The sequence below is a fragment of the Selaginella moellendorffii genome, unplaced genomic scaffold (genome assembly GCF_000143415.4).
Source record: "Selaginella moellendorffii unplaced genomic scaffold, v1.0 SELMOscaffold_13, whole genome shotgun sequence".
Classification (NCBI taxonomy): domain Eukaryota; kingdom Viridiplantae; phylum Streptophyta; class Lycopodiopsida; order Selaginellales; family Selaginellaceae; genus Selaginella; species Selaginella moellendorffii.
In genome coordinates this window covers 1,649,601-1,661,968 of record NW_003314274.1, presented here as the reverse complement: position 1 = coordinate 1,661,968, position 12,368 = coordinate 1,649,601, and the positions used below count along the sequence as shown (strand labels likewise).

Sequence of the window (12,368 nt, the reverse complement as noted above, 5' to 3'; positions counted from 1 at the left end):
CCCTTCACACTCCCGATCACTGGGGATTGGCGGTGCAGGAGCCCGAGATTGAGAGCAGTGAGGAGGGATGCCGGGAGCAAGTGATGGATTTCCTCCGCGGCGAGGGTATTTCCGGCGGCGACATCGACCAACTCGATCTTCCACTCTCGGTCGACGTGGTGCGAGAGCGGCTGGAATTCCTTGCAAGCATTGGGCTAGAGAAGGCGCACATCTTGAGGTATCCAGTAGTTCTTACATGTAGTGTTAAACGCAACATGGTTCCAGTGATCGACTACCTCGACAAGCTGGGATTTACTCCGGAGGAGCTTCCGGCGTTGCTGACGCAGTTTCCGATGATCCTCTACTCCAGCATCGCGATAGATTTGACGCCGATCGTGGACTACTTGCTAGGCTATGGGATCTCTCTGGAAAATATTCCAAAGGTTCTACTACGCTACCCGGATGTTCTTGGTTTCAAGCGAGAAGGGACCATGAGCACATCGGTGGCATACCTGGTGAGCATTGGAGTAAACAGTCGACAGATTGGGCCGATGCTTACGCGGTTCCCGGAACTTCTTGGCATGAGAGTCGGGAACAACATAAAGAGGAAGGTGGATTTCTACCGTGGTCTGGGGTTTACAAAGGAGGAGATAGCGAGGTTGCTAGAGAAGCATCCTTACGTACTGGGTTTTGATCTGGAGGAAAATGTGAAACCAAAGGTGGAGTGTCTACTACAGGCAGGGATCCAAGAGAAAGAGCTGCCATCGTTTATAGCTCGATTCCCGGACGTGTTTGAGCTCGACTTGAGGGCTGAGCTCGCAGAGAAGACGGCCTGGTTGACGAATGAAATCTTCTTGCGACCGTCAGACGTTCCTCGAGTGTTTGAGAGGCTGCCTCAGATGCTTGTGATCAACGAAAAGATGGCCGGGGAAAAGGTGAAGTTTCTGCAAGGAGCAGGAATCAGCGCTGGTGACATAGCAAAGATGGTTGTCGATTGTCCACAGATTTTGGCGGTCAAGCTGGAGGAAACGTTGAAGCCGAACCTGGCTTTTTTCCAGCAGAAGATGAGAAAGCCATTATCAGAGCTGCTGGCATTTCCCGTCTACTTGACTTACGACCTTGCACGGAGGATAAAGCCCCGGTACCGGATGGTAGAGAGGAAGAAGATCAATTGCAGCCTTGCCTGGTTCCTGGCTTGCAGTGACGACAAGTTTAAGCGGAGGATGAGTGTCCAGTTTATGGAAGCTCCTCCTCAGGCTCATACGGGCAGTGCAGTTTTCGACGAAGAGGATGACGACGACGATTCTGAGATGGTTGAGGACACAGGTGATATAGGTGACGGCGATGGCTATGACAGTAGTGGAAGTGAAGGAGGAGAACAGGCTGGTCAAGCATCTGTCCAGCGCAAGGATTCAACAAGTCAACAGGCAAGCTCAAGGTAAGCGATTTGAAGCCATTGATTGTGGTAGTTGAGGGTTTTGCTTGTTTGTGCAGGGCGAGTTAATCTTGAATTCCGCCATTAAGGTGAGAGTCACGTTTCTGATATTGCTCAGACACGCCATTGCCATGCTCCGCAGGGTACGCACACGCTGCTAGCTACACATCAACGACCGGTCCTCCCGTTCCGTTTCAATAGCTGGGGACACCAGGTGGCGAGATCTTCAAGATGGCACTCGCTCTTTTGGGAATTCTGGCTCTGGTCATCTCCATAGCAGCGTCGGCAACATGGTCGGCTATCACTCGGAAGTCGGGCATAGATCCAGTGGCGTCGCACTGGCCTCCAACTCCAAAGATGGAAGGGGTGTTCGCGACAAACACACTGCTCCAGGAATTGGATGAGCTTGGTGTGGGAGAGCTTCCTGGTCCCGAAGATATTGCTGTGGACGATAACGGCGTGCTCTATACCGGCTGCGCTGACGGATGGATCAAGAGGATTTTTCCCGAGACTGGTGAGGTCCAGAATTGGGTACAGGTCGGAGGCCATCCGCTTGGACTTGCGTGGGGACATCATGGAAATTTGCTTGTCTGCGAACCAACCCGGGTGGGTCCTAACTGTTTGACAAATCCGACTGACTCTCTTTTCTGGCAGGGACTGCTGAATGTTACTGCTGATAAGGCTCTTGAAGTTCTCTCCAATGAAGCCGACGGTGTCAAATACAAGTAGGTGTTTGTGTTGTTTGGGACGTCCTTGTTGAGCTTTATATTTTTGCTGAACAACAGGCTAACTGACGGACTGGACGTTGCAAAAGATGGCTCCATATACTTCACGGATGCAACGCACAAGTTTGGCATGAACACCTCTGACTTAGATATTCTTCAGGGTCGCCCGAACGGCAGACTTTTGAAATATGATCCCTCAACTCGCACCACAACAGTCCTGCGCAAGAACATGTATTTTGCCAATGGTGTTGCACTCTCTGCGAAGCAAGACTTTTTAGTGGTGTGCGAGACGTCCATGTAAGTTGTTGGTCCATACTTTTGAGCAGGCAGCTTACGTTCGTCCTCGTTTGTAGGGTGAGGTGCATGAAGTACTGGTTGCAAGGTGAAAGGGAAGGAACCATGGAAGTTTTTATCGATAACTTGCCTGGACATCCAGACAACATTAGACACAACGGCCGAGATAGATTCTGGATTGGATTGGTAGCAGTAAGTTTGCTCTATATTTCATAACATCCAATCAGACTTCATGTGGACACTGACTTCAGGGAAGGACAAGGCTGACTGACACTTTAGTGAAGATAGCACCACTGAAGCACATCTTGGCCCTTCCGGGTGTGCTGCAGAAGATCTCCGCGTCCTCAAAGATGGCCAAAGTTCTAGCAGTTGGCGAAGATGGGGTGCCGCTGGCATTCTATGAAGATCCGACAGGGAAGTCGATAGCCCTGGTGACGACGGCCTTGGAAGTCGGCGATTATCTCTATCTGGGAAACTTGGCCAGGAACTACGTTGGCAAGTTGAAGCTTCGGCAGCTTTAGTCACGCCCGACGTGGCCACCAATAAAGTGTGTTGCTTTTGCGAGCGCTTCTTCGAGACGGTCGTCGAGCGACAAATAAGTTTCGATCTTGACAGTGTTGCACAGGTGCAGCAATTTGGACGACTTAAGGCAAACTCGAGCACGAGGTAAGCTAAGCTCTTTGTCGTGGACTCATCTGTCCTAATAGGTGGGAACTGGAGGGCCACGGAAACGAAGGAGAATGAAGACCAGGGGACTTGTGAGTAATTTGGTTTCTCTTGTGCTTACTCTAGTCGCATCTAGCTTAGTTTCCGGAGTAGACTGCAAGAAGAGGGCTAATGGCACAGTCGTTGTATACTGGGGAACTTACGAGAAGGAAGGCAGTCTCAAAACAGCCTGTGAGACGGGGAACTACGGCATCGTCGTGCTCAGCTTCCTCAGCGTGTTTGGCGACGGGAGAGCTCCAAAGCTGGACCTCGCTGATCACTGCGGGGGTGTCAACGGCAGTGCCATCAACGGCAGCGCTATCAACTGTGCTCCAGTCGGACAAGACGTAAAGTTCTGCCAGAGCAAAGGTGTCAAGGTGTTCCTCTCGCTCGGTGGTGCCGACGGCAACTACAGCATTGTCTCGGACAAGGACGCCATCGCCGTATCGGACTATCTGTGGAACAACTTTCTGGGAGGAGCAGGAAACAGCAGCTCCAGGCCTCTCGGCGACGCAGTGCTGGACGGGATCGACTTCGACATGGAGATGACCTCGACTCAAACCGGCTACGCTCAGCTTGCCAAGCAGATTAAGCTCCGCTCCACCAAAGACAGGCCGGTGCTCTTGTCCGCAGCCCCGCAGTGCCCGTTCCCGGACGAGTTCCTCGGCCCGGCTCTCAACACGGGCGTGTTCGACTACGCCTGGGTCCAGTTCTACAACAATCACGACTGCCAGTACAACCCAAACAGACCTCTGGACAACGTGTTCGCGGCATGGCACAAGTGGACGACCAAAGTTCCAGTGAAGAAGGTCTTCTTCGGCCTGCCGGCGAGCTTGAGCGGTGCCACCGACAGCCCCTCCACCAAGGACGGATACATGCCCGCGAAGGTTCTCAAGCAACAGGTTCTTCCGAAGATCAAGGAGTCGAGCAAGTACGGCGGCGTGATGTTGTGGAGTTACTACTACGATTTCGTCAAGCACGACGGGAGAAAGGAGCCGTACAGCACCACGATTAAAAACGCTGTATGATATGTGCTTTTGATCTTGTAATTATTATTATTACTACATGTTTTAAGTCCTTTATCGCCCATAGGATCACGCGCAACTTGAAGAACGGAGGAAATAGACCGTCAGTCTTGAACAAAGAATTCTGTCTGCCAGAATATCCTGCTTGTCCAAACGGAATGTTTGCTGTTGGCCAGAATATCCAGCTCCTCCAAAACGAAATAGATCCTTCTTCCCCTCCTCTCTTGTACTCGTAGAAGTCTCCTCTTCCTCCTACACACTTGTTCGATCCTCTCGCGTCACGAGTGCCAATGGGGATCCTTCATGTGGCGATTCTAGCTGTGATCATCTGCATAGCCACATCGGCGATATGGCCGGCAGTCGTCCGCCGCGCGGGGATTGATCCACTGCCCTCGGACTGGCCTCCAACTCCAAAGAGGGAGGATTGTTCGCGGTGAACACAGTGCTCCAGCAGGCGGAGGTGATTGGCGGGGGAGAGCTTCCCGGTCCCGAGGACATTTCCTTGGACGACGACAATGGCGTGCTCTACATCGGCTGCTCCGACGGGTGGATCAAGAAGGTGTCGCGAAAGACTGGCGAGGTGGAGAACTGGGTGAATGTGGGAGGCCATACGCTTGGGGTTGTGCGCGGGCGACAAAAGAATTTGGTCGTCTGCGTGCCAGGCGAAGTTCTCTTTGATTTGACAAGTCCGATTTGAGATTGAGACCGTTCATCCTGTTTCTCTCGCGCAGGGGCTGCTCAACATCACTCGGGATAAGTGCGTGGAGGTTCTCTCGAGCGAAGCCGATGGTGTCAAATTCATGTGAGTGTTAGATCTCCTTCATCGTCCTTGTTGATTCAGGAGCTTGCTTTCCATGTTGATTCGAGAGCTTTGTTTCCATTGCTGTGATCTCGCTGGATCCGGCACAGCGTTGGGTAATGGATTAGACGTTGCGAAGGATGGCACCATCTACTTCACGGATGCGACGAGCAAGTTTCTGCTGGAGAAGGCCAAACTGGACGTCCTCCAGTGCCGCCCAAACGGCAGGCTCTTGAAGTACGACCCCGCGACTCGCACCACCACAGTCCTGCGGAAGAACATGTTTTTTGCGAATGGAGTCTCGCTCTCTGCCAAGGAGGACTTTCTAGTGGTGAGCGAGACATCCATGTAAGTCATCTCGATCATGCGCTGGCCACTGAAGCTTAATTTCGCGCGTCCTGGCTTTTCCAGGGTGAGGTGCATGAAGTACTGGCTGAAAGGTAAGAAAGCGGGAACCATGGAGTTGTTCATGGACAACTTGCTGGGGCAGCCGGACAACTTCAAGCGCGATGGCCATGGCAGATTTTGGATAGCATTGGTGTCGGTAAGTTCAATCCAAGCATTAATCCAACTCGTGAGGCTCATAAGCATTCCTGGATTGATCAGGGGATGAGCAATACCAGCATTGGAGTACATCATAGCGCAACCTGAAGTTCTCGATAAATTCTGTGGGAAATGCGAAGATGGCCAAGGTTTTGAGAGTGAGTGATGGCATTCTATGAGGATCCAACGGGAAGGTGGTTTGAATTTCCTTTCTAAACTTCCATAATATAAATCCAGGCAGGCTATATGTGATATGGTTTAAAAATCTATAGTTTTTAAGCAATTCCTAACCATTAATTTTAAATATTTTTTTTAGCAACACGGTTTACTGTTAAATATATGGAAATAAAAGCCATAAATAAACATGCTTATAACTTATAGATATAAATAGATAGTAGAATATATTAAAATATTCAAACATATTAAACAGTAGTGGAGACAAGCTACTCTACAAGTAAACTTCTGGCCTTTCCAGCGCTGAATCCGCTGTACAATGCAAAGGCCGACGCTCAGATCGATGCGTTGTGCGTGGAGTTTCTGAAGTTGCAACCTGTGTTTGTTCAAGAGAGCAACCTTGGATTATGCATAAGATAAAAGTTCATCGCTTGGTTCTTTCTTGCAGATGAACATTCTGGATAACCCTGAGATCTCCTCGTCGGACATGAGGAACGTGGCAGGCGCATACAAGATGGTTTTTGAAGGGAAGATTTGACGAGGCCGCACTTCTGGTCAACGAATCGGCCGGATTTATGGAGGGACAATTCTTTCAAAACCTCCAGCAGCTCCTGATTCTGGATGCTATGACCAAGGTGCTCGACATGTTTGAGATTGAACCGAAGTGGCTTCGCAAGCAAATCTTCCCAACGTGGACACGTGTGGCTGATAGAGATCACATCTGCGCCTTGCTTTGCTCTGCTTGAGGAGCGTGGCGTGCTGGATCATCCTCTCATATGCAAGGTTGAGGAGATTCGGACGCAACACATTGCGCTCCACAATGACTTGATCTCGTCTCGTTCAGGAAGGAGTAGGCAAGAGGGAACTACCTCAACGCCGTGCCCATTCACGGCAGCGATCACAAGTGTGGTTTGAACGAGGCGATTGCCATGTTGGCGAGCACGGTGGACGATTTGGAGAAGGATTTCGCCGGGACAAAGCAGGAGATCATTTCAAGTTTGGCTTGCCATGAAGCAAGGTGTCATAGATTATGTGAATGGGATCGTGTGGATGTCCGCAAACGCAGAATGGGGATGGTTGAGTGCTACATACCATGGAATTGGGTGGATCCCTCCTCCAGAAAGTTCAGGGACCCTCCAACTCTAGATTATTGCTCAGTTCTATCAAAAAATAATAAAAGGCTGCTTTAAATTCAAAGAACAAGCAAATTGAGATGCACAATAGATGTGGTAACATCAAACACGCAGCTCAAATCTTCCATGGTATGGCCAAGAGGGACAACTTTTGCCTGGCATGAAGCGCGAAGGTTCTTGAGCTGCATGCTGTACTGGAGCCTTGTGTCATGTACTGCTATAATTTCTGCAGCCTCTCAGAAAGGCCAAAGGCAAGATATACGATGCCAGAGAACGATCTTTTTTCTATAAACGCGGTGCTGTTTGCATTTACCGAAAATGGGCATGTTGATTCTGCCAAGGTAGTATTTCTCACACCTTGGTCTGATGCTGGGGGCGTTATCGCAGTTCGCGGATGTACAAATCACTTTTAACGATATGCTGTGCACTTGCGCCATTGCAGCATTCTCCCGTCACGGGCATCTGGAGTCTTCTCTCGAGCTCTTCGTGAAAGGAATCTCGACTTGCACGGCAATCCTCTTTGGCTACGTCCACTGCGGTCTCCTGAAAGAGTCGGAGCTCTTCTTCCTCGATCAGATGCCACAGCACGATCTTGTCTCCGTAACAACGCTGCTACATGCCTCCTTGATTCTCTTCCATACACAGATGCCGTATGTTGGAACGCCATAGCCACGGGATATTCCCAGGACGAAACCACGAAAATCCTCGACAAAATCTGCTAACATCACATTCCATGCAAGGGAATCTTACAGACGAAATGCCAGACAAGAACTTGGTGTCGTGGAACGCAATGCTATCTCCATATGCATCAAGGAAGGTGTTTGAAACGATGCCCCTTCGAATCCTTCAGTGCAATGCCGACCGCATATGCCCAACCAAAATTGCTGAGCTAAACCAATTTTTACAGAATAAAGATCCAAGCAGGACTCGACGTGCTCTGAAATCCATGGACTTGCTCAACAAAACTGAATTGGACCCCCGTTTTTATCAGCGATAGCTTCCATAAAAAAGCACTGGCAATCTTAGGCCGCGGACGGCGCCTTGGGCTTTTTGGACGCCCGGTATGCTCCCACAACGCACGCGTGATCCCTCTCGAATGGTTCCAAAGTCACTTGCTCATAAGGCTTGAACTTCTCCTGCTGGAGCTTCGCCACCTCCTGGGCGAACACTGCCTCTGGGGGAGCAGTGGAATCGATACAGTTTGCCTAGTAGCAAAAACACAAAATCTCATCAGACCCGCGAATCAAATCAAACCTCTCGCGTCACCTTGATAGACATGACGAACTTGCCATCAGCTTTCAGAAAGGAGTGAGCGTTGAGTGCTATGATACGCGCCTGGTCAGGCTGCGCAACGTCGGCAAAGATAACATCCACCATACCCACAAGCATCCTGTAACGAGCAGGATGGCGAGCGTCCTCGATGATGGGAATAACGTTTGTCCGCTTCTTTGCCATGTTCACGAGATCACGTCCACACCTGTGAGAAAACTCTACAGCGTAGACGATTCCAGTCTGCCAAAAAACCACTCCCTGTTAGAAAAGCAAAACGATCGCCATCATATCACTCGTACTTACAGGGCCGATCACATCAGAGACATGAGACACAGTGGTCCCTGAAGCGGCTCCAAGATACAAAACGCGAGAGCCAGGTTTCTTCAGACAGGTAAAAATTTAGCAGAAACATCCAGCAACTTCCAGAAGCGTACTTACAATCCAGATGTTATCGACGCCACCAAGAACCGCAGCCGCAAGTTTGGACCGAAAGGGATTCCAAACCCGATACTCCACTTTCTCTCCATCGGCCTGTTTTCACATCCGAGCACCAGTTAGTTGAGGAGTCAGTTCCTTGTCAAGAGAGAAAAATAAAGGATGCTGCAGTGAGTGAGCACTCCACCTCAACAGTGATCCTTTTCTCGCCGTAGACGCTTTCACCGGGTACAAGGTTTCTGGTAACCAAAGCATCGTCTTTCGCTTTCGCAATAAAGATGCCCTCGTGACGGTGTGGTTCCAAAGACACCTTGGCACCCCCCTTCATGCCACCGCCACGCCCGCCCCGTCCACCTCCTCTCCCGAAGCCTCGGCCTCCGCTTCGGCCTCCGCCATCACGGCCCCCACCACGTCCTCGCCCGCGGCCCCTGCCGCCACCGTCGCGCCCGCCGCGCCCGCCCCCTGGCAAGACGAATCAATCAATGCGCGAGGATTCTCGACGCGCCAGCGCTCTGGTGATCGATCTTACCTCCTCTTCCACGCATTGGCGGCCTCATCTCGTCCCCTGGCGCGACTGCGCACACCCGAGCCGCCAAACCCCGCCCAAAACCCTTCTTCCAAATCGAAGAACCCTAGGCTTCACGGATGTCGTCCAGGCAACCAACGGCCGAGATCGCAGTAGTTTCCATGAACCCTAAACTAGAATGTGCTCGATAGTCGAAAGAATATGCTTATATATTTACACCCAAAAAATGATGAATGGCGGGTAACACAAAAAGTCCTAACCCAGGAAGACGAACAAAGCGATCGCGATGGTGAAGAGGATGGAGCGATGCTGTGATGGGAATGCCGCGCTGGAAGGGATCCCATTCTCTGGCTGGCTCCTCGTCTCGGTCCTGGCATTGGGATCGTAGTTAGGGTTTGCGCCATAGAGCATCTGGGCGCCCTCGATGTCGTCGCTGTGGAGCTCGAGCTTCACCTCCCTAGCACCGATGTTGGGATACATCACTGCGCTCTCCAGGGCCGAGTGGCCGAGACCGAGGATGTGGCCGATCTCGTGTATCGCCACGGATTTGAGATCCACCGCGCTTCTGGACGAGGAGCTCGACACGTCCAGCGCCCACGTCTCGGCGGCGTCGAAGTGGAGCCTCCCATCCTCGGGCGAGAAGCCGTGCCCAAGGACGCCCAGGATCCCGTCAAATGGCCGGCCATCGCCGTGCTCCCCGTGCGCAAAGATGATCCGGATGTCCGCCAGCGCGAAGCTGGGGATCTCGGTGAAGTTGATGGGCACCACGGCGGCCCAGCTGGCGAACGCGTCCGCGAAGAGCGCGCTTAGATCCGCGGCGGCGATGCCCGTCACGGCGGGCGCGGAGGCATCGATCGCGTACGTGAGGAGCTGCCGCGACTCCCACTTTGGGCTGTTTGGGAAGAACGAGTAGTGGCGGACACCGAGCCCGGGACCTCGGCCTCCTCGGACTGTACCTCGGGCTCCGTCCAGGAAGCGGCTGCTCGACGAATTGGATCTCCTCCTGGCCATGGCGGAGATGCCATCCACGACGTCGGCGGCGCCACAACGCGGCTTCATCATCTGCGTGATGGTGCGCTCGTCGAGGGTCCCGGTGGCGTTGAGGCCGAAGTTGGATTGGTAGAGCTTGATCGCGGCCTCGGTCTGGTTGTCAAAGTCGGGCGTGAATTCCTCCCAGCTCGTGTAGCCGAATTCCTGGAGGTAGCGCTTGAGCTGTGGCAGCTTCTCGCACCTCTTGATCTGCCCCTTGTGCGCGTCGAGCAGCGACCGGAAATCGTCCCAGGGGGACCCGAATCCCTGCCAATTGGAGTCGAATCGTGATGGCTCCGGGCCCGGGCTGGGAAGGAATGGCGACGTTGCGTTGTGGAAATCGGAGAATCCCTCCACGGGCGAGAGAATTGCTCCTCCTATCAGCAGCAGTAGCGCGAGCGTGGCGATGGTGGTCATCGACTGGTGGAATTGGTGCTTGATGGGCGATTGGAATTGGTGGGTGTGGAGGTGAGATCCGTTTTCCATTGATGACGATGGATTGGAACTTCTCGCACCAATACCCGAAAGCGGAAGAGCACTGACTGCTCTGTTCTTGTCGGCTGTTAAGTGTGCGCGTCGACACGGCACTAAGCAATCGATTGAAACGATCCAAGAGCACCGATCCCAATTGGTCGAAACGATGGATCGATGCTTCCAAAGAGAATCAGACCCACAACGATTCGCTGCGATCATCCGTGATGACGATGCTATAGGAGGAGTCGTGCTACTGCTGGTTGGCTGGAATCGTCAATCTCTCTGGAACAGCGGCGACGAATTCCTCGTAGGGCTTGCCTCATGATCGCGTGATCTTTTTCTAGCTCCGAAGATGGAGCACATTTTCTCCGCAGCCTTCTCGGAAGAAATTTGGGCGCACGCCAAACTTTACTGCCCTCTCACTCTATAGCCCATCGAAACTTCTATGTCGTCCACGAAGGAAGAAATGTAGTGCCGCGTAATCCATAGTCCTAGTCGTTCGTTTTTTTTTACTGTAGTTATTCTTGAGCACGACAGTTGACCCAACACTGCTCATCACACGATCACGAATGTTGACCCCAGGCGACCAACTGAATTTTTAATCCCAGCGGCGTCAAAGTTACCTGTTCGAAGAAAAAAAATATTAAAATAAAGGAAGCTGCCTATAGACTTTCTAGGAAAACCATTCCATCGCACAGACCTTCCACCAACTTTGACAGGCCCTAAAATGTCTGCAGTCTTCATCTCTTAGCAGGATTAATAATGAAGAGTTCATAGAGAGGGCCCCCGATTTCGTCCTTGATGACGATGAGAGGAGACCAATCTGGCATGCCATGATTTACATGGTGGTTCACGAAGACAGGGAACTCAAGAATAAGATTGAGTTTAAGCAAACATTGCGGCCTCCAAGACCTCGCCTGGACAAGACTGGATCAGCCTTGACCATGCTCACTGTGAAGCCTTTGAGAGGCTGAAACCCATACATCATAAGTTTAAAGATGAGATTATCTGTGCTGATGAATTTTATGTCTTTGCCAAGGAGCTAAACATGGAAGATGGTTCTTGATGCACAGAAGGTAGCATTTAGGATTACCAGTTGTTGGGATCCATAGAAAAGATTCAGCCATTACTGGATGAATGATGGATTCTAGTTGGAAAAATTCCAGTCAAGACCGTATAAGGGACAGATTCATTAGAGAGATGTAGCATTTGTTCTACATTCACATATAAAGGTTTTTAATCTGAAACACTATTCTCCAATTTCATTGGCAACATTCAATCTTCTTTTTTTTTTTTGTTGGAAGATGATCTTAATACAAATCTACCACCAGGTTTTTGCAACATTGAACTCTGTGATGAAATAGGTAACCATTTTTTTGGCAGTAGTTAGCTATAAGACTACAACCATCACTCAACTTGCAAGTTCGTGAAAGCTCTTGTAAAAGAAGTATAGGAGCACATATATCAAGTGACTAGAGGGGGAATGAACGATAATTTCCACAGGTTATAAGATTTCTAAATTATATTAGAGTTATTGATTACATACACATCTAAATTGGGCAAAAGAGTGGATGGATTAAAAACTACTATTCAGCATGTAAATGTGAGCTATTATTATAGTCAAACTTATTTTCTAGACTTCTGGATTTGTAAATGATAGGCAGTAGCAACAACCAATTTGATAGGTCTAGCTTGGTTTAAACCATTGCTCTAAATGACTTTTTTCCAGTCCTACTTACAACTCCACCCAATCAAGCAAATGTAAGTGTTTCTACTTTGGTTATACCGCTTTTATCCAAAGATTTATTTAGCAAAATTGT

The 12,368-nt window shown here is 50.6% G+C and overlaps 5 protein-coding genes and 1 pseudogene across 8 annotated transcripts; 4 read left to right on the top strand and 2 right to left on the bottom strand.

Annotated features, from left to right (window-relative positions):
* Positions 1-115: 115 nt before the first annotated feature.
* LOC9646074 (transcription termination factor MTERF4, chloroplastic) lies at positions 116-2,993 on the top strand. Of its 4 annotated transcripts, XM_002969987.2 has the most exons (7): positions 1,358-1,417; positions 1,474-1,503; positions 1,557-2,020; positions 2,069-2,139; positions 2,200-2,436; positions 2,493-2,625; positions 2,685-2,993. In XM_002969987.2, exons 3-7 carry the CDS (start codon positions 1,646-1,648, stop codon positions 2,952-2,954), a joined length of 1,086 nt encoding a protein of 361 aa, XP_002970033.1. In that variant the 5' UTR covers positions 1,358-1,417; positions 1,474-1,503; positions 1,557-1,645; the 3' UTR covers positions 2,955-2,993. The 4 variants fall into 4 exon arrangements, with proteins under 4 accessions (XP_024530531.1, XP_024530530.1, XP_002970033.1 ...); XM_024674763.1 differs by lacking the exons at positions 2,493-2,625; positions 2,685-2,993 and adding an exon at positions 116-217 and having other exon boundaries at positions 265-1,417; positions 2,200-2,362; XM_024674764.1 differs by lacking the exon at positions 1,358-1,417 and having other exon boundaries at positions 1,456-1,503.
* Positions 2,994-3,003: 10 nt separating this feature from the next.
* Positions 3,004-4,229, top strand: LOC9645538 (acidic endochitinase SE2). The gene is made up of 2 exons (XM_002969986.2): positions 3,004-3,099; positions 3,141-4,229. The coding sequence occupies exon 2, from the start codon at positions 3,174-3,176 to the stop codon at positions 4,164-4,166; it is 993 nt and encodes a 330-aa protein (XP_002970032.1). The 5' UTR covers positions 3,004-3,099; positions 3,141-3,173; the 3' UTR covers positions 4,167-4,229.
* Positions 4,230-4,453: 224 nt separating this feature from the next.
* LOC112346311 (protein STRICTOSIDINE SYNTHASE-LIKE 5-like) lies at positions 4,454-5,622 on the top strand. The gene is made up of 6 exons (XM_024674965.1): positions 4,454-4,525; positions 4,618-4,785; positions 4,895-4,920; positions 5,005-5,310; positions 5,374-5,506; positions 5,569-5,622. Exons 1-6 carry the CDS (start codon positions 4,454-4,456, stop codon positions 5,611-5,613), a joined length of 750 nt encoding a protein of 249 aa, XP_024530733.1. The 3' UTR covers positions 5,614-5,622.
* A 23-nt stretch (positions 5,623-5,645) lies between these two features.
* Positions 5,646-6,825, top strand: LOC112346310 (annotated as a pseudogene).
* Positions 6,826-7,657: 832 nt separating this feature from the next.
* LOC9645537 (mediator of RNA polymerase II transcription subunit 36a) lies at positions 7,658-8,976 on the bottom strand. Its single transcript, XM_024674765.1, has 5 exons — positions 8,707-8,976; positions 8,523-8,615; positions 8,388-8,465; positions 8,079-8,324; positions 7,658-8,017 (listed from the first exon to the last, which is right to left on the bottom strand). The coding sequence occupies exons 1-5, from the start codon at positions 8,845-8,847 to the stop codon at positions 7,835-7,837; spliced, it is 741 nt and encodes a 246-aa protein (XP_024530533.1). The 5' UTR covers positions 8,848-8,976; the 3' UTR covers positions 7,658-7,834.
* A 257-nt stretch (positions 8,977-9,233) lies between these two features.
* LOC9646073 (metalloendoproteinase 1-MMP) lies at positions 9,234-11,064 on the bottom strand. The gene has a single exon (XM_002969735.2). The coding sequence runs from the start codon at positions 10,765-10,767 to the stop codon at positions 9,301-9,303; it is 1,467 nt and encodes a 488-aa protein (XP_002969781.2). The 5' UTR covers positions 10,768-11,064; the 3' UTR covers positions 9,234-9,300.
* Between the last annotated feature and the right edge of the window lie 1,304 nt (positions 11,065-12,368).